This window comes from Mycteria americana, chromosome 25, assembly GCF_035582795.1.
Source record: "Mycteria americana isolate JAX WOST 10 ecotype Jacksonville Zoo and Gardens chromosome 25, USCA_MyAme_1.0, whole genome shotgun sequence".
Classification (NCBI taxonomy): Eukaryota; Metazoa; Chordata; class Aves; order Ciconiiformes; family Ciconiidae; genus Mycteria; species Mycteria americana.
The window spans coordinates 1,934,805-1,954,283 of NC_134389.1; the positions used below are offsets into that span (position 1 = coordinate 1,934,805).

A 19,479-nucleotide genomic window follows, 5' to 3' on the forward strand; every position below is an offset into this window, starting at 1 on the left:
TGATCGTGCTCTCATTGTCTTTCTTCTCATTGTTCTCCGCTGTTGGGATGTGGGAGAAGTCTTGTCTGTATTTGCAGGGCCCCCCAGGGGACCGGGGCTTCTATGGCTCTTTTTTCCTTTACGCAGCCCATCCCTACTTCCCAGCCTGTGCCTTTGCTCTTGCCGAGCGGGCTGTCAGGCTGCACCTCACACGCTGCCTGTGCTTTCCGTGCCCTCTCTCCCAGGTGCACCTCCGTCCCGCAGCCATGTCCTGCTACGATCTGTGCCGTCCCTGTGGCCCAACCCCGCTTGCCAACAGCTGCAACGAGCCCTGTGTCAGGCAGTGCCAGGACTCCCGCGTGGTGATCCAGCCCTCTCCTGTGGTGGTGACCCTGCCTGGACCCATCCTCAGCTCCTTCCCCCAGAACACTGCTGTGGGATCCACCACCTCCGCTGCTGTTGGCAGCATCCTGAGTGAGGAGGGAGTGCCCATCTCCTCTGGGGGCTTTAGCCTCTCTGGCCTTGGTGGCCGCTACTCCGGCAGAAGGTGCCTGCCCTGCTAAAGGCGGGCCGGGTGTCCAGTGAGTGCATCGACCAGGAAGCCCAAAGCCAGGTGCCGGACTGAGGTTGGAGCTGCTGGCTGGTGTTTCCAGATGGGTTGAGCTCCCTCGTGGCCTCCTGCAAAGGAGGGAGGGAAGCAAGGTGGCATCCTGTGCTGTCTGGAAACATGTCCCACTGATGTCATCATCTATTACTTTCTTCTGTGAAGGGGTGCCTGACTGTCAGCTGCCCTGGTAGCAGCGTGGAGCGGGTCCCTTCTGGCATGCACTGCTTTGTTTCTCTCTTCAGACTTATTAAAGTTTATGGTGCATTGTAGCTTGAGTCTCCCCGTGTTCCTTCCCTCCTGGGATGCCCAGCCAAGCTGTCGAGGGGGCAGTGTGATGCCGTGGGTGGGAATAGGGTGGGTGGGTGTGGGCCAATGGTGGACCTTTCTCGTGCCTGTAGGGCTTAATACCCTCAATGGCCATAGTCATCGGAAGAGACATGGGGCAGTGGAGGGGTGTGTGGTATGGCCTGACTATGGAAAGGGTGGCCAGGAGCTCCCCCAAGGGACACGTGAGCAACAGGTGAGGTTGGATACTGTCTCCCAGTTGATGAGGCAAGCCATTGATGTGCTGGAAGACATTTCTGTGCAGGCTAGCACCCACCTGGCCAAGGCTGTGGTCGCATGGTACCACTTGCAATGTGTCCTTGCCCTTCCCTTCTCCAAGCACTTCTTCCAAACCCTGGAACCGGAGGGAGTCCCAAAGGAGTTGAAGGGACATGGGGCAGCCAGGGCAACTGTGTAAAGGGAGATGCGTGCCCTCTGCTAGATTTTGGCAGAATGGGGATGGGTTGAGCATGGGGGTGTAAAATGGGTAGGGGAGGGGGATGGACACACAGGGGTCGTCCTCCCTCATGTGAAAGTGATCGGTAGCGTTGGTGACGTGTCCTGGAAATTCTGAGGAGGTCAAGAAGGGAGCAGGAAAAGCATCTTTGCCCCCACCGGAGCAGTCTTGTGGTCAGAAGCCTTAGGTGTTGCGGAGTCCTTCTGTGTGTGGCACTGTGTCCTGAAGGGAAGCGAGTCTGGAGCAGACGTGCAGCAAATGCTCCAGAAACCTCACTCAGCTGCTGTGCAGGCTGTGCCTGGAGAGGTCCCAAGCAGTGTTCCTTTTGTCCCTCCAAGCAGGCCGGAAGCTGGGGAAACTGAGGGAGTGGTACGTGACCAGCTCTGTTCTCAGTCCCTCCTTCCCGCTCCCTTGTCCTCCTCAGGCAATACTTTGGTCCTGCTGCTCTGGTCGTGCTTCAGGAGGAGTGGGAGGCTCCTCTTGTGCCGTGCTCCTCCGACTGTCCTTGCAAAGACACGTGCACCCTGCTTGCTGCTGAGCCGGGTTGGGTGTCCTGTGGAAATCCTGCCAAGTTCTTGGTCGTGCCTGGTGTGCCGACAGTCTGGATGGCCAGAGCAGAAGTTGTGGCAAAGACACAGGCAGGAAGAAGTGCGTGTATCGCTTGGCCAGCATGTGCCTTGGTCGCTGGGGTGCCTCCACCTTTGCCAGAGGTCTCCAGCAAAGAGTGTTGGGAGGGGAATAGCCTTCATTCTTAACCTCTGGTGCTCTGCTGCTTAAGGCAGGTAGGGATGAAGGAGAGAAGGAAGATGGCAAACGAGCCAGGCAAACCTCTGCTGAGAGCAAAGCTCAATCTCAGAGAGAGAGTCTAAAACCCAAGAGCAGAGGTGCCGTGCCTAGAAAGGCGATGCCTAGTACAGTGTGAGTGAGCACAGCATGAGGGAGAGCGAGTGATGGTGCGGCCCCTTGCATGTGGATGTCCAGGCAGAAGCCTCAGGGTTATGAGGAGACCTGCCCCGTTCCTCAGGAAGCACTTTAAAGTGAGGCCCTGGAGGGCAAAGGGCTGCCATCGCCTGATGAGGTGGGACACTCCTCATCACTGGCTGCATCATCTGCCTGTGCTGACATGTCATTTCCCCTGGAAACATGTTGGCCTCTAATACTGTCACTTGAAAGGAGCCTGTGTGGCTGAATGGGCGTGTCATGAAGAGGGAAATGAAAAGGCAGCGTTGCAGGGAACATAAGCAGCGTTCCCATTTCCTTAACTGTGATGCTTTGCATGCAAGATGAGCTTGTTGGTAAACACATGACATGCGCAAAGGGTGCCTCTGGGCCTGGGGCGCTCTGGACCAGTATAAAAGCCAGTCCAACAGCAGGCTTCCTCATCCACTTCCCTTGCCTTCTCCTCCTTGGTGAACAAGGTGAGCTGCAACCCCCTTTGCCTCACTCTTCTCTTTCTCTTGTTCTCCTCTTGGTCTTCTGGCCTTGGCGTAGCTTTTGCTGAGAGCCTTGCTCCTTTGTTGTGTTCCTGATTCTTGGCTCCTTGCGAACACCATGGGAGGTGGGAGAAGGTCTTGTGCTTTCATGACAGGGAAACCTTGGGGACCATGGCTCCTAATCTCTCTTGCTCCCTAAGCAGGCTGTTCCTGCTTCCCAGCCTGTGCCTTTGCTCTTGCCGAGCGGGCTGTCAGGCTGCACCTCACACACTGCCTGTGCTTTCCGTGCCCTCTCTCCCAGGTGCACCTCCGTCCCGCAGCCATGTCCTGCTACGATCTGTGCCGTCCCTGTGGCCCAACCCCGCTTGCCAACAGCTGCAACGAGCCCTGTGTCAGGCAGTGCCAGGACTCCCGCGTGGTGATCCAGCCCTCTCCTGTGGTGGTGACCCTGCCTGGACCCATCCTCAGCTCCTTCCCCCAGAACACTGCTGTGGGATCCACCACCTCCGCTGCTGTTGGCAGCATCCTGAGTGAGGAGGGAGTGCCCATCTCCTCTGGGGGCTTTAGCCTCTCTGGCCTTGGTGGCCGCTACTATGGCAGAAGGTGCCTGCCCTGCTAAAGGCAGGCCGGGTGTCCAGTGAGTGCATCGACCAGGAAGCCCAAAGCCAGGTGCCGGACTGAGGTTGGAGCTGCTGGCCGGTGTTTCCAGATGGGTTGAGCTCCCTCGCGGCCTCCTGCAAAGGAGGGAGGGAAGCAAGGTGCCATCCTGTGCTGTCTGGAAACATGACCAGCTGACGTCTTCCTCTTGTCCTGCTTTCTTCTCCGCATCATGAGTCCCTGTTGCCTCCTGCTGTGCTGTGCCATGGGTTCATCCTGAAGCAAGTTGAGAGGGGCCCTGCTCATCACCCTCTCCCCATGTGTGTGGGAGGAAGACGCGTGTCCCATTGCTGTGAAGGGGTGCCTGACTGTCAGCTGCCCTGGTAGCAGCGTGGAGTGGGTCCCTTCTGGCATGCACTGCTTTGTTTCTCTCTTCAGACTTATTAAAGTTTATGGTGCATTGTAGCTTGAGTCTCCTCATGTTCCTTCCCTCCTGGGATGCCCAGCCAAGCTGTCCAGGGGGAAATGTGATGCTATACAGGGTAAAGTCGTGGCTGAAGGGATGTGGTGGACTCATATCTTTCCTGGGAGATTTGGAGGAGGGGAGTGCCACTGAAATGGTCACCTGGAGGGGACTGTCCTTTCCATGCGACAAAGCAATCCAAAGTCACCCACATGCCTTTGTCCTAAACACCAGACTTGCTGTGTCTCTCAGCAAACCCCTGCAACGCTTTCCATGGCTCCAAGATGCGTGGGGTGTGTTGCAGAAGCCCAAGGAATTGTAACCCTTCCCTTCTGCCCCCAGAGCATCTCTTTGTGCTGCCGAGCTCCCTTTCTGAAGCACAGGGCAATGTTGTCATAGCACCACAGTCACCGCTTGGCAGTTGCCATGACTTGTTGCCCATGACACTGAAGTGAGGGCACTTAGCACGTCCTGCTGTGTCCCTTGCACACCAGGGGAAGGAGAGAAAGAAACCCTCCATGATGCAGCCATTATGTCTTCCTGCCTTTCTGCCCTGAACGGTAAGACCACCAACATCAGGGAGGAAAGTGACCTTGCTCGTGGGTGAAGATGGCTTGTAGTTGGTGTGGTCTGCTCCACCGGGATGTGGTGGTTGCTCCTGCCACAGGGGATGTAGGAGAGGCCAAGCTGCCTGTCTCTTCCTCCACATCCTCTAGCACTCCACGGGGCATGTTTTGCCCTGTGCCTCCCCACTCCTGCTTCAGGTAGAGTGAGGGGCACCTCTTGTGCTGTCCCATACGCTGTGGGAAGCCCTACAGGGCCTTGCCCCATAGCTAAAGCCCCATCTTCCCTGAAAGACAGCTGCCGTCGGCAAACCCCCTGTGCCCTGCTGTGCAGGAAGGCCCTCAGGAAATGCACTCTCCATCCACATTCATGAGCCGTGCTGAGCAGACAGCAGAAGCAAGGTGGGGTGAAACTATGATACCAGCGAGGGCAGACAGCATCTGCAGCATGGGATCAGAGAGAGCAGGGTGTGGCAGGGCATTGGAGCCTTTGGACAGACCCTCGCCATAGGCGCTGGCTGTGGGAGAATCAAGGTCTGGGAGGAGAGTCTAGCTGTGGATTTTCTGGGGCAGGGATGTGACTCAAAGGAGCCTTAGCAGAAAAGGCAGATGTTGCACTTATCAAATGAACGGCAGCTTCCTTTCTTGAAGGAACACATCCTTCCCCGCATTGTTGTGATAGATGGAGCTGGTGTCCTGTGTCCCAGGTGCACAGGAGATTTCCTCTTCTTGCACATCAGTGGCCTGAGTGCAGTAACAACAGGCCCAATGGCCCTGACGAGCCTCACCTGGGGTCTCTCACGCCTCCCTCTTCCCTTTGACCCAGGGCTCTATTTAAGCTCTGTCCTGAGCCCTTAGTCCTTTCTTCAGCTTGGTGGCAGGACTGTAAGCCTGCTGTTCTTTTGCCGATTGGTTTACGCCTGACTGCAAGCCCCCTTGATGCAGACCCTAAGTTGCCCACTGATTTCCCAGCCTCTCCTTGGGTCTGTCTGGTCGTTGTGGCTCTGGTCAGCAATCAGTGGGCTCTCTTGACGCAGGTTACCATCATTGGGTCTGCTCCTGATGTGTGGGATGACTGCCCTGCTTGATGTCAGTCCTGCTTCATCCCCATGAACCTGACGGTTGAGCTGGACCCTGGGCTGCACCTGTCTACTGCCTCTGCATTTGCCTTGCTCAGGTACTGTGCATTGGGATCATTCTTTTACTTCTGTGTCATTTTCCCCGGAAAAATCGTGGCCTCTAATACTGTCACTTGAAAGGAGCCTGTGTGGCTGAATGTGCGTGTCATGAAGAGGGAAATGAAAAGGCAGCATTGCAGGGAATGTAAACAATCTCCCCATTTCTTTAACTGTGATGCTTTGCATGCAAGATGAGCTTGTTGGTAAACGCATGACATGTGCCAAGGGTGCCTCTGGGCCTGGGGCGCTCTGGACCAGTATAAGAGCCAGTCCAACAGCAGGCTTCCTCATCCACTTCCCTTGCCTTCTCCTCCTTGGTGAACAAGGTGAGCTGCAACCCCCTTTGCCTCACTCTTCCCTTTTCTCTTGTTCTTCTCTTGGTCTTTTCGCCTCAACTGCGTCTTCTCCTCTGTGTAGCTTTTGCTGAGAGCCTTGCTCCTTGATCGTGCTCTCATTGTCTTTCTTCTCATTGTTCTCCGCTGTTGGGATGTGGGAGAAGTCTTGTCTGTATTTGCAGGGCCCCCCAGGGGACCGGGGCTTCTATGGCTCTTTTTTCCTTTACGCAGCCCATCCCTACTTCCCAGCCTGTGCCTTTGCTCTTGCCGAGCGGGCTGTCAGGCTGCACCTCACAGGCTGCCTGTGCTTTCCGTGCCCTCTCTCCCAGGTGCACCTCCGTCCCGCAGCCATGTCCTGCTACGATCTGTGCCGTCCCTGTGGCCCAACCCCGCTTGCCAACAGCTGCAACGAGCCCTGTGTCAGGCAGTGCCAGGACTCCCGCGTGGTGATCCAGCCCTCTCCTGTGGTGGTGACCCTGCCTGGACCCATCCTCAGCTCCTTCCCCCAGAACACTGCTGTGGGATCCACCACCTCCGCTGCTGTTGGCAGCATCCTGAGTGAGGAGGGAGTGCCCATCTCCTCTGGGGGCTTTAGCCTCTCTGGCCTTGGTGGCCGCTACTCCGGCAGAAGGTGCCTGCCCTGCTAAAGGCGGGCCGGGTGTCCAGTGAGTGCATCGACCAGGAAGCCCAAAGCCAGGTGCCGGACTGAGGTTGGAGCTGCTGGCCGGTGTTTCCAGATGGGTTGAGCTCCCTCGTGGCCTCCTGCAAAGGAGGGAGGGAAGCAAGGTGGCATCCTGTGCTGTCTGGAAACATGTCCCACTGATGTCATCATCTATTACTTTCTTCTGTGAAGGGGTGCCTGACTGTCAGCTGCCCTGGTAGCAGCGTGGAGCGGGTCCCTTCTGGCATGCACTGCTTTGTTTCTCTCTTCAGACTTATTAAAGTTTATGGTGCATTGTAGCTTGAGTCTCCCCGTGTTCCTTCCCTCCTGGGATGCCCAGCCAAGCTGTCGAGGGGGCAGTGTGATGCCGTGGGTGGGAATAGGGTGGGTGGGTGTGGGCCAATGGTGGACCTTTCTCGTGCCTGTAGGGCTTAATACCCTCAATGGCCATAGTCATCGGAAGAGACATGGGGCAGTGGAGGGGTGTGTGGTATGGCCTGACTATGGAAAGGGTGGCCAGGAGCTCCCCCAAGGGACACGTGAGCAACAGGTGAGGTTGGATACTGTCTCCCAGTTGATGAGGCAAGCCATTGATGTGCTGGAAGACATTTCTGTGCAGGCTAGCACCCACCTGGCCAAGGCTGTGGTCGCATGGTACCACTTGCAATGTGTCCTTGCCCTTCCCTTCTCCAAGCACTTCTTCCAAACCCTGGAACCGGAGGGAGTCCCAAAGGAGTTGAAGGGACATGGGGCAGCCAGGGCAACTGTGTAAAGGGAGATGCGTGCCCTCTGCTAGATTTTGGCAGAATGGGGATGGGTTGAGCATGGGGGTGTAAAATGGGTAGGGGAGGGGGATGGACACACAGGGGTCGTCCTCCCTCATGTGAAAGTGATCGGTAGCGTTGGTGACGTGTCCTGGAAATTCTGAGGAGGTCAAGAAGGGAGCAGGAAAAGCATCTTTGCCCCCACCGGAGCAGTCTTGTGGTCAGAAGCCTTAGGTGTTGCGGAGTCCTTCTGTGTGTGGCACTGTGTCCTGAAGGGAAGCGAGTCTGGAGCAGACGTGCAGCAAATGCTCCAGAAACCTCACTCAGCTGCTGTGCAGGCTGTGCCTGGAGAGGTCCCAAGCAGTGTTCCTTTTGTCCCTCCAAGCAGGCCGGAAGCTGGGGAAACTGAGGGAGTGGTACGTGACCAGCTCTGTTCTCAGTCCCTCCTTCCCGCTCCCTTGTCCTCCTCAGGCAATACTTTGGTCCTGCTGCTCTGGTCGTGCTTCAGGAGGAGTGGGAGGCTCCTCTTGTGCCGTGCTCCTCCGACTGTCCTTGCAAAGACACGTGCACCCTGCTTGCTGCTGAGCCGGGTTGGGTGTCCTGTGGAAATCCTGCCAAGTTCTTGGTCGTGCCTGGTGTGCCGACAGTCTGGATGGCCAGAGCAGAAGTTGTGGCAAAGACACAGGCAGGAAGAAGTGCGTGTATCGCTTGGCCAGCATGTGCCTTGGTCGCTGGGGTGCCTCCACCTTTGCCAGAGGTCTCCAGCAAAGAGTGTTGGGAGGGGAATAGCCTTCATTCTTAACCTCTGGTGCTCTGTTGCTTAAGGCAGGTAGGGATGAAGGAGAGAAGGAAGATGGCAAACGAGCCAGGCAAACCTCTGCTGAGAGCAAAGCTCAATCTCAGAGAGAGAGTCTAAAACCCAAGAGCAGAGGTGCCGTGCCTAGAAAGGCGATGCCTAGTACAGTGTGAGTGAGCACAGCATGAGGGAGAGCGAGTGATGGTGCGGCCCCTTGCATGTGGATGTCCAGGCAGAAGCCTCAGGGTTATGAGGAGACCTGCCCCGTTCCTCAGGAAGCACTTTAAAGTGAGGCCCTGGAGGGCAAAGGGCTGCCATCGCCTGATGAGGTGGGACACTCCTCATCACTGGCTGCATCATCTGCCTGTGCTGACATGTCATTTCCCCTGGAAACATGTTGGCCTCTAATACTGTCACTTGAAAGGAGCCTGTGTGGCTGAATGGGCGTGTCATGAAGAGGGAAATGAAAAGGCAGCGTTGCAGGGAACATAAGCAGCGTTCCCATTTCCTTAACTGTGATGCTTTGCATGCAAGATGAGCTTGTTGGTAAACACATGACATGCGCAAAGGGTGCCTCTGGGCCTGGGGCGCTCTGGACCAGTATAAAAGCCAGTCCAACAGCAGGCTTCCTCATCCACTTCCCTTGCCTTCTCCTCCTTGGTGAACAAGGTGAGCTGCAACCCCCTTTGCCTCACTCTTCTCTTTCTCTTGTTCTCCTCTTGGTCTTCTGGCCTTGGCGTAGCTTTTGCTGAGAGCCTTGCTCCTTTGTTGTGTTCCTGATTCTTGGCTCCTTGCGAACACCATGGGAGGTGGGAGAAGGTCTTGTGCTTTCATGACAGGGAAACCTTGGGGACCATGGCTCCTAATCTCTCTTGCTCCCTAAGCAGGCTGTTCCTGCTTCCCAGCCTGTGCCTTTGCTCTTGCCGAGCGGGCTGTCAGGCTGCACCTCACACACTGCCTGTGCTTTCCGTGCCCTCTCTCCCAGGTGCACCTCCGTCCCGCAGCCATGTCCTGCTACGATCTGTGCCGTCCCTGTGGCCCAACCCCGCTTGCCAACAGCTGCAACGAGCCCTGTGTCAGGCAGTGCCAGGACTCCCGCGTGGTGATCCAGCCCTCTCCTGTGGTGGTGACCCTGCCTGGACCCATCCTCAGCTCCTTCCCCCAGAACACTGCTGTGGGATCCACCACCTCCGCTGCTGTTGGCAGCATCCTGAGTGAGGAGGGAGTGCCCATCTCCTCTGGGGGCTTTAGCCTCTCTGGCCTTGGTGGCCGCTACTATGGCAGAAGGTGCCTGCCCTGCTAAAGGCAGGCCGGGTGTCCAGTGAGTGCATCGACCAGGAAGCCCAAAGCCAGGTGCCGGACTGAGGTTGGAGCTGCTGGCCGGTGTTTCCAGATGGGTTGAGCTCCCTCGCGGCCTCCTGCAAAGGAGGGAGGGAAGCAAGGTGCCATCCTGTGCTGTCTGGAAACATGACCAGCTGACGTCTTCCTCTTGTCCTGCTTTCTTCTCCGCATCATGAGTCCCTGTTGCCTCCTGCTGTGCTGTGCCATGGGTTCATCCTGAAGCAAGTTGAGAGGGGCCCTGCTCATCACCCTCTCCCCATGTGTGTGGGAGGAAGACGCGTGTCCCATTGCTGTGAAGGGGTGCCTGACTGTCAGCTGCCCTGGTAGCAGCGTGGAGTGGGTCCCTTCTGGCATGCACTGCTTTGTTTCTCTCTTCAGACTTATTAAAGTTTATGGTGCATTGTAGCTTGAGTCTCCTCATGTTCCTTCCCTCCTGGGATGCCCAGCCAAGCTGTCCAGGGGGAAATGTGATGCTATACAGGGTAAAGTCGTGGCTGAAGGGATGTGGTGGACTCATATCTTTCCTGGGAGATTTGGAGGAGGGGAGTGCCACTGAAATGGTCACCTGGAGGGGACTGTCCTTTCCATGCGACAAAGCAATCCAAAGTCACCCACATGCCTTTGTCCTAAACACCAGACTTGCTGTGTCTCTCAGCAAACCCCTGCAACGCTTTCCATGGCTCCAAGATGCGTGGGGTGTGTTGCAGAAGCCCAAGGAATTGTAACCCTTCCCTTCTGCCCCCAGAGCATCTCTTTGTGCTGCCGAGCTCCCTTTCTGAAGCACAGGGCAATGTTGTCATAGCACCACAGTCACCGCTTGGCAGTTGCCATGACTTGTTGCCCATGACACTGAAGTGAGGGCACTTAGCACGTCCTGCTGTGTCCCTTGCACACCAGGGGAAGGAGAGAAAGAAACCCTCCATGATGCAGCCATTATGTCTTCCTGCCTTTCTGCCCTGAACGGTAAGACCACCAACATCAGGGAGGAAAGTGACCTTGCTCGTGGGTGAAGATGGCTTGTAGTTGGTGTGGTCTGCTCCACCGGGATGTGGTGGTTGCTCCTGCCACAGGGGATGTAGGAGAGGCCAAGCTGCCTGTCTCTTCCTCCACATCCTCTAGCACTCCACGGGGCATGTTTTGCCCTGTGCCTCCCCACTCCTGCTTCAGGTAGAGTGAGGGGCACCTCTTGTGCTGTCCCATACGCTGTGGGAAGCCCTACAGGGCCTTGCCCCATAGCTAAAGCCCCATCTTCCCTGAAAGACAGCTGCCGTCGGCAAACCCCCTGTGCCCTGCTGTGCAGGAAGGCCCTCAGGAAATGCACTCTCCATCCACATTCATGAGCCGTGCTGAGCAGACAGCAGAAGCAAGGTGGGGTGAAACTATGATACCAGCGAGGGCAGACAGCATCTGCAGCATGGGATCAGAGAGAGCAGGGTGTGGCAGGGCATTGGAGCCTTTGGACAGACCCTCGCCATAGGCGCTGGCTGTGGGAGAATCAAGGTCTGGGAGGAGAGTCTAGCTGTGGATTTTCTGGGGCAGGGATGTGACTCAAAGGAGCCTTAGCAGAAAAGGCAGATGTTGCACTTATCAAATGAACGGCAGCTTCCTTTCTTGAAGGAACACATCCTTCCCCGCATTGTTGTGATAGATGGAGCTGGTGTCCTGTGTCCCAGGTGCACAGGAGATTTCCTCTTCTCGCACATCAGTGGCCTGAGTGCAGTAACAACAGGCCCAATGGCCCTGACGAGCCTCACCTGGGGTCTCTCACGCCTCCCTCTTCCCTTTGACCCAGGGCTCTATTTAAGCTCTGTCCTGAGCCCTTAGTCCTTTCTTCAGCTTGGTGGCAGGACTGTAAGCCTGCTGTTCTTTTGCCGATTGGTTTACGCCTGACTGCAAGCCCCCTTGATGCAGACCCTAAGTTGCCCACTGATTTCCCAGCCTCTCCTTGGGTCTGTCTGGTCGTTGTGGCTCTGGTCAGCAATCAGTGGGCTCTCTTGACGCAGGTTACCATCATTGGGTCTGCTCCTGATGTGTGGGATGACTGCCCTGCTTGATGTCAGTCCTGCTTCATCCCCATGAACCTGACGGTTGAGCTGGACCCTGGGCTGCACCTGTCTACTGCCTCTGCATTTGCCTTGCTCAGGTACTGTGCATTGGGATCATTCTTTTACTTCTGTGTCATTTTCCCCGGAAAAATCGTGGCCTCTAATACTGTCACTTGAAAGGAGCCTGTGTGGCTGAATGTGCGTGTCATGAAGAGGGAAATGAAAAGGCAGCATTGCAGGGCATGTAAACAATCCCCCCATTTCTTTAACTGTGATGCTTTGCATGCAAGATGAGCTTGTTGGTAAACGCATGACATGTGCCAAGGGTGCCTCTGGGCCTGGGGCGCCCTGGACCAGTATAAGAGCCAGTCCAACAGCAGGCTTCCTCATCCACTTCCCTTGCCTTCTCCTCCTTGGTGAACAAGGTGAGCTGCAACCCCCTTTGCCTCACTCTTCCCTTTTCTCTTGTTCTTCTCTTGGTCTTTTCGCCTCAACTGCGTCTTCTCCTCTGTGTAGCTTTTGCTGAGAGCCTTGCTCCTTGATCGTGCTCTCATTGTCTTTCTTCTCATTGTTCTCCGCTGTTGGGATGTGGGAGAAGTCTTGTCTGTATTCGCAGGGCCCCCCAGGGGACCGGGGCTTCTATGGCTCTTTTTTCCTTTACGCAGCCCATCCCTACTTCCCAGCCTGTGCCTTTGCTCTTGCCGAGCGGGCTGTCAGGCTGCACCTCACACGCTGCCTGTGCTTTCCGTGCCCTCTCTCCCAGGTGCACCTCCGTCCCGCAGCCATGTCCTGCTACGATCTGTGCCGTCCCTGTGGCCCAACCCCGCTTGCCAACAGCTGCAACGAGCCCTGTGTCAGGCAGTGCCAGGACTCCCGCGTGGTGATCCAGCCCTCTCCTGTGGTGGTGACCCTGCCTGGACCCATCCTCAGCTCCTTCCCCCAGAACACTGCTGTGGGATCCACCACCTCCGCTGCTGTTGGCAGCATCCTGAGTGAGGAGGGAGTGCCCATCTCCTCCGGGGGCTTTAGCCTCTCTGGCCTTGGTGGCCGCTACTATGGCAGAAGGTGCCTGCCCTGCTAAAGGCGGGCCGGGCGTCCAGTGAGTGCATCGACCAGGAAGCCCAAAGCCAGTTGCTGGACTGAGGTTGGAGCTGCTGGCCAGGGTTTCCAGATGGGTTGAGCACCCTCCTGCCCTCCTTTGATCGTGGAGGGGAGTAAGGTGCTGCCTGGTTACTTGGGCAACATATATGTTACTCTTGAAATTCCTGCTTTTTATAATTTTTCTTGAGTTGTGATTTTGAATTTCATATTGATTTGGTATAATGCTTTACTTTCAAAAGGGCAGTGGAGGTCTTTTATTTAGGAATTAAGGAAAAGTTGATTCTTTCTTGCTTTTTTTCAGTTGGAATGTTTTAAATGGCTTTTTTCCCTTCTATATATATATTCCTTTTGTTTTGCTGAATACTACTTGACTTTTTGACATTAAACTGATATTGCATCTGAATGAGTTTCATGGTGGTTTTGTCCTTCTTTTTTCATTCCCTTGAGGAAAAATATGTCATCATATGAAAAATCGATGCAGAGTTCCTTCTCAGTAGAAATGTGAATTGAATTGTCACCACAATCAATCTCAAAAATAATTTCTTTATTGTTTACACTCTCGTGAAGCATTCAACCGGTTTACATAGATATTTCTCTTGCTAGTTGTTTTCCAGAATTTTTTCCACATCTGTGTGTAAAAGTACAATTTTGCTATTTCTGGTTGGGAGCTTTCTGATCTCATCAGGTATTTGGCATCTTTGTAACTCTGAGAATTTGCAAGTGCAGATTAAGATTTTTAGAAGCAGTATTTGGGTTTCGATTTTTTGGTTGGATTGAATGCTATCAGACTCTGAAGCTGTAACCGTGACGTGCTTTGAGTGATCTTGATTCAAGGCTTCAAAGGTGAAGTGAGTGTTCAAATCCCATCAGAGTAAGAAGACTCTTTATATGATTTTATCATGTATACATTTTTATGATTGGCTGTGACCTCTCTTTCAAGCCTTAAACAAAATCCCATAAATCTTATTCCTTAGCTAATCCACAGAAGGACTCTCATAATATAGAGGGAAAATTACATGAGTGAAGAACTAGCCATATGGCCATATGTATTTCTCTTAAGAACAGTTTGTTTTTAATCCTGTTACCCACCAACTAGGAATTTTGTCAAATATGTTAAAAGTCAGGACATTGTGTGCAACTAAGAGACATCAAAGAATACCCTTGTCAGTAGGTACATAAGCTTTGAGAACTTTATCCAAGTTTTTAATTGTATCAACTCAGTTGCTCTCCCACTGGAGCTACGCGGGGTCTGGCAGGACATAGAACAGGAAAGAAATAAGAATGCGAGTTGTGTAATTTCTGATGACTCTATGCCTTTTGTAGGGTTTCCTATTTTAGAGCCCTCTAAAATCTATTTGAAAATTACAGTATCATAGTGCTGAGATAGAAATAGTGGAGGAACCAGAGGGAAGATATCTGGCATTCAAGTTCAGTGCTGGAACCAGTCCAAATGTCCCCACAGTAGGGGAAAAGAGGTAGGTTTATTTTTTTTCAAATGTTTTACACTTATGTTCTAAGTTTCTTTGCTTAAGAATTACTTGCAAAGTAACAAAATTGAAGGAAAAATATAGTTTAGAGATAAGATGGGATATGTCCCCTTTTAGGCTGTGGCTTGAGGCAGCAAAAGCAAAATATGAAAGATGGTAAATAGGTACTAGACTGAGTGGAGTCCCTGCTTAAAAATTGGTTTCCATGAGTGTATTTTCTAAACAAATAATTGAAGAGACTGGAATGCATACACAGGCATATGGTGCTCTGTTGACAGAACTGGTATGACTGAAGTAATTAGTTATTCACTCAGATCTGCGAGGAATCACTGGTTGCACTCTGATGTACATCAAAGAACGGCTTTGTTCTTGGTGGCAGGAAAGCGTCTTTCTATGATGCAAATGGACGTGTAGTATAAAGAGTACAGAAATGAATTTCAGGAGAATGAAAGTCTGGTTAAGCGGCCTGTGTCCAGCAACAGCATGTCCTGAAAGGTACATTTGTGGTGCTTGTTGTGAATGAAAAAGCTTGGAGAAGTACTCTCTGCCATAAGTCCCTAAGTCTATGCTTGCTGATTTAAAAGGAAAAATAAAGCAGTGTCCTGGAACTAGTCATCGTCAGACAGCATGGCATCATGGAGTGCTTGTGCAGGATGTTGAAGCCTTTGTTAAATGTGTCATTAGAGAGACAGTTCCTGAAGAATGTGACCGTCAATTTGAAAGCCATGTCCCCTTTGTATGTTAAGATTGGAGAAATGGGTACAATAGCTATACATATGGATGTTTACAAATTTATGAGACTATTGAGGCATCCTTTTTTGCATGAATTAGTTCCCACATATATTTTTTCAGGTGGAGCCTTTTCTTGATAATGAAATTGTTTTGCTTTGTTTTCCAGTCTAGGTTTACCCTGGCATTGCATGAGAAGCATACTCTCCCCATTAAAAATTCTTTCATCTTCACAATTTATGGGCACTTTTAATTTCTAGTACTTTTATACCGACTCTGTTAGTGTCAATATGAAATTACTCCAAGCCCAGTCTAATAAAGACTCTTTTTCAGATCCTCAGCAATTTGTTAGCTTGCGGGTGTCTTGGGAGCACAATCTAAGATCACATTCAAGACATTTACTAAAGCTCTTTGTGTGCAATTCCCTGCCTGACCCACTTAAGAACAATTACCAATTAACTTGTTCACCATCTTTAAAAAAAATCTCCAAGGAGAGCTTCAAGCTTCTTGGATGAGTTCTCTGAGCCAATCAGACCAGTCTGGAGTTGACCCATGGTCAGGAGACAGTTCAGGAGTCCTTTTGAAAATACTGCAGTGATCTCTGATGAGTTTGTTTTTTAAATATGAGGTACTATACCAAATAGAAGCTCTTGTATAAATAGAGGGAAGCAGAACAGCAGTGTTGAAAACTTCTGTGGATATTGTTACAAGTTTTACAGGACAATTAATTCTCCAGGTTGCCAGTAAGCACCTGATGCTACAGAAGAATTTGTATTTCAAAAATGTGCGTGTTTACATGTTTATGGGTTGGTAGCATTGTTTAGGTCTGGAAAGGAAGGGAAATATTTAAGAGTGTAAGTGGGTCAGTTTAGATAATGTTATTGAAATATGAAAAGCAGTTTAAAAAATTGTAAAAGGTTGATTTTTTTTTTTTCTTTAAAGAATTGTTCAGGGTTGGTTTTCATAGAGTCTGTCAAAATACAAATGGCTTCATTTTGTGAAGGTATAAACCTATGTGTTGGCTTATAGATGGCAAAGAACGATCTTGGTTCAGAGGTTTTAAAGACATCCCATTGGGCGGATGGTGACGGTGTTAAAACCTCATCATATATCATGAACAGTCTGGTAAGTGAATTCTGTGAATATGCACATTGTTGATGAAAATTGTGAAGGACTTTGAAGCACTTCTTCTTTAGGAACCTAAGACCAAGAACTTTTATTTCCCAGATGTCTATGAATCCTCATGTACAATATTCAACAACTCTTCTCCAAGGAGAGGTTCAAACCCTGCAGCTTGTACAGGAGAGATTGCAAAATAAAGTTAAAAATAATATTAAAAATTTGTATATATATTCCACTTACGCAATGAACTTCCATCAGTCCGGAATGTAATCACTGTTGTACTGCTGTCTGTAGCAAGGGAAAAAATACAATGGCAAACAGGCCCTTGTGTGGTTTTTTCCCCCAATGACTCCACAGTTAAGCTTGTGCAAGGATAATACCTCAAAATAGTTTAAAATCCATATGTGCCCTCAAGATGACTTGTGAAGTACTATTCATACTTGTGGTCTGAGATGATACAGAGGGGAGTTATAGGTTCCCTTCATAAAAGGACTGATAAATCAGGTTTAAATGTCCCCATGTGCTAGCAGCTGTGCCTCAAACTGTGTTACTGAAGTTTAATAGGGTGATACTATCCAAATTTGATATAATATAATAGTATTTTTCTCTGAGTTTCACACAGGGCTCTGATTTTCTCATTTGATTCAGTGGGATTTCAGGCGTGCATATGCTTGTGCTTTTTTGCAGGACCTTCACAACCATAGAAGTTCAGTCTAGATTGTTCTTATGCTTGGCTGGAGTCAGAGCTTTGTAAATATTGGTGGAGACCAGAATTTATTAAGGATTTACACTCATATTCTTAATAAAAGAACACCTCTGAATGATGAATTATGTATTATATAAATTGTTCTTAATATTTTTCCTTATGATTAAAGTGAAACATACACTGGAGCATAAATTTTGTTGTGACGGAAAGGTCGCACTGGAATAAATTTGGTCCATAACACCAGAAGATGAGAGAAACTTGTATGACGGAATATATATGTCAGAAGATAAGGAAATGAAAACAAAGTAATGAACAGTAAGGAAAAGACTTCTAATCAGTTGGAAGCATTTTGCATTCAGGACATACTTGTTGGTAAATTATTTCATGCACAAAGGATGTCTGTGGTCCTCAGGCCATCTGAGATGCAGTATAAAAGCTAACTCAACTCAAGGTCCTTCCTACCACTTCTCTTACCTTTTTTCCTCTTTTGTGAACAAGGTTAGTTCAAATCTACTTCTCTTTTTCTATTTGTTGAATTCATGCCTTCATAACAATTTGATTGCTGTTCTTTTTTCTGCACAGTATTCTGCTAGTTGCTGGATTAGTTGGGGGGATGACTTTTCTCTTTCAAAAGTTGTGGTTTTGCTGTTAGAATTGCCGGTATTTCTGGACTCCCGACTTGACCATACAGATCCTTGAAATGGTGACATGAATTTAGTCAAATGTGGGCTTTCAGACTTGCTAAGTGACTCAGCAAATCCCAATAATAGTAAAGATTAACACACTGAATGGGTAGAATACCTGTGCAAGGGGGTTGGAACTAGGTGATCTTTAAAGGTCCCTTCCAACTCAAACCTTCCTATGATTGTATGAGTACAGAGATCTATGTCCTCAGTCATCTTTCAAGTAGCAATGTGCATGTTATATCTTTAAAGCTCTTACCCATCATCTGTCATGACTGAAATTTCAACTGGGTTGGTATGAAAACAACGGTGTTTGTAAGGGATGTGGATGCATTTATCTTCAGAAATGTCATCCAGAAAAATCCTTTTCTTTGCTGTTTATTTCATGGGAGGCTTTTTCAGTGTTCCCATTTTTATGATGAATTTATTATTGGGCATAGTGGGTAACGAGGGTAAAATGAACCAGATACTAAAAGAAACAGCTGGAGAGTAAGGAAACTAGGAAGGTTTAAAGCAGAGGTTTGTGGGTTTTAAAAATCAATTCTGTCAAACCACAAACTTTTGCGCTCTAAATACCACTTTCTAAATGAAGACAAAATGAAGCTGCATACTGAGATTAGAAAGAATAGTCATACTGCGTTCAGCAAGGATATCGGCTCTAATCACATATCCTCAGCCTTCAATGGACTTCAATATGATAGACATCATCAAAAAATTCTGCTTGGTGTCTTACAGATGCCAAGTTTTGAAATTATGTTATAGGATGTGATGACATCTCCCGCAAGCTGAGAAAAATGGTTTCAGGGACTCTGAGGAGAAGGGGAAAGAATAGCAAAAATAGAGGAGAGCTGAGCACCCAACAAACCAAGATGGGCATAAGAAGAAGCAAACTTTGTGTTTATTGGTGTGTTGGAACCGGATACAGGGAGTATGTTGGGAACTCCTGGCTTTCTCATGGATGGCACGTCTGTGGACAAGTTGTGTGGGAAAGATTTCCAAAGACCTCAGCTTCAAGTATGCTTAACTATATTGAAAGTTGTACCTCTTCATAGGTGAATTTGGAACCTGGAAAATAATTCTTCATTTCATTTTCCAGCTCTCTATTGAACTCTAGCCATAAGTACATTTGTGGCTAGGTATTACTCATAATTACTACTTCTACAATGCTCTGAATACCTGGGGCTGGATCTCAGTAGTGTCTTTCCAGACATACAGCCAATCAAAATACTAAAATTAAAGTAATGATACAGGTATGTGTCCTTTTGTTCTGCTGCCAGCTATTCCACTGGATCACCCAACAACTGTGAGAGGATTATTTCAGCCTCCGTCTTCTTGTAGCATATTTAAGAATTCGGTTTCCTTCTCAACTCGCTCCCCACTCAACTCCTAAAAGGATCCCTGGAAAGCTCCTGTTGTCCTGGTACCCGTGCTGAGTAAATGTAAGTGCAATATGACTCCTACATTGCATTCACGTCTGGTCCTGTATTTCAGACTTACCTCCATCCCACAGACATGTCTTGCTACGAGCAGTGTCCTTCCACCTCCTGCAGCCCAACCCCACTGGCAAACAGCTGCAATGAGCCCTGCATCAGGCAGTGCCAGGACTCGACAGTGGTGATCCAGCCCTCTCCCGTGGTGGTGACCCTGCCTGGACCCATCCTCAGCTCCTTCCCCCAGAACACCACTGTGGGATCCTCAGCATCTGCTGCTGTTGGGAGCGCTCTCAGTGCTGAGGGAGTGCCCATCTCCTCTGGCAGCTCCTTGGGATTTGGGAGTTTTGGCTATCCAGGCCTGCGCAGTGGGTACAGCCGGCCTTACCGTCGCTACAGCACCTACCGCAGTGGCTTCTATGGGCCATGCTGAAGTGTAAAGAGCAAGCAGGAACAAATGACCAGGAATGCTGAAGCACAAGCCGACACAGGACTGAGCTCATGGCCATGGTTTTCAGATGCAGTTAGATACTCACAACTCCACCTGAAGTTAATGGAGCTGTGGGAGTTAGTCATTCCACAAAATGAGGCCCCTACTCTTGTTAAACTACTTTATATTTCTAATCAAGTACGTAGTTCTGCTGTGCATCACTGTATTTGATACTGCTGGTGTAAAAC

At 50.4% G+C, this 19,479-nt stretch overlaps 5 protein-coding genes and 1 pseudogene across 5 annotated transcripts; all 6 read left to right on the top strand.

The window, feature by feature from the left end:
* Positions 1-245: 245 nt before the first annotated feature.
* LOC142420844 (feather beta keratin-like) lies at positions 246-542 on the top strand. The gene has a single exon (XM_075525129.1). The coding sequence runs from the start codon at positions 246-248 to the stop codon at positions 540-542; it is 297 nt and encodes a 98-aa protein (XP_075381244.1).
* A 2,580-nt stretch (positions 543-3,122) lies between these two features.
* On the top strand, positions 3,123-3,419 carry LOC142420860 (feather beta keratin-like). Its single transcript, XM_075525145.1, has one exon. The coding sequence runs from the start codon at positions 3,123-3,125 to the stop codon at positions 3,417-3,419; it is 297 nt and encodes a 98-aa protein (XP_075381260.1).
* A 2,867-nt stretch (positions 3,420-6,286) lies between these two features.
* On the top strand, positions 6,287-6,583 carry LOC142420845 (feather beta keratin-like). The gene has a single exon (XM_075525130.1). The coding sequence runs from the start codon at positions 6,287-6,289 to the stop codon at positions 6,581-6,583; it is 297 nt and encodes a 98-aa protein (XP_075381245.1).
* Positions 6,584-9,163: 2,580 nt separating this feature from the next.
* Positions 9,164-9,460, top strand: LOC142420642 (feather beta keratin-like). The gene has a single exon (XM_075524794.1). It carries the CDS (start codon positions 9,164-9,166, stop codon positions 9,458-9,460), a length of 297 nt encoding a protein of 98 aa, XP_075380909.1.
* Positions 9,461-11,858: 2,398 nt separating this feature from the next.
* LOC142420641 (feather beta keratin-like) lies at positions 11,859-12,624 on the top strand (annotated as a pseudogene).
* A 6,259-nt stretch (positions 12,625-18,883) lies between these two features.
* LOC142420842 (feather keratin 4-like) lies at positions 18,884-19,234 on the top strand. Its single transcript, XM_075525127.1, has one exon. The coding sequence runs from the start codon at positions 18,884-18,886 to the stop codon at positions 19,232-19,234; it is 351 nt and encodes a 116-aa protein (XP_075381242.1).
* The last annotated feature ends 245 nt before the right edge of the window (positions 19,235-19,479 follow it).

What these genes read in the sequence shown, in the direction of transcription:
- LOC142420845 (XM_075525130.1), top strand. Translation starts at nt 6,287, where the DNA reads ATGTCCTGCTACGATCTGTGCCGTCCCTGTGGCCCAACCCCGCTTGCC.
- LOC142420842 (XM_075525127.1), top strand. Translation starts at nt 18,884, where the DNA reads ATGTCTTGCTACGAGCAGTGTCCTTCCACCTCCTGCAGCCCAACCCCA.
- LOC142420860 (XM_075525145.1), top strand. Translation starts at nt 3,123, where the DNA reads ATGTCCTGCTACGATCTGTGCCGTCCCTGTGGCCCAACCCCGCTTGCC.
- LOC142420844 (XM_075525129.1), top strand. Translation starts at nt 246, where the DNA reads ATGTCCTGCTACGATCTGTGCCGTCCCTGTGGCCCAACCCCGCTTGCC.
- LOC142420642 (XM_075524794.1), top strand. Translation starts at nt 9,164, where the DNA reads ATGTCCTGCTACGATCTGTGCCGTCCCTGTGGCCCAACCCCGCTTGCC.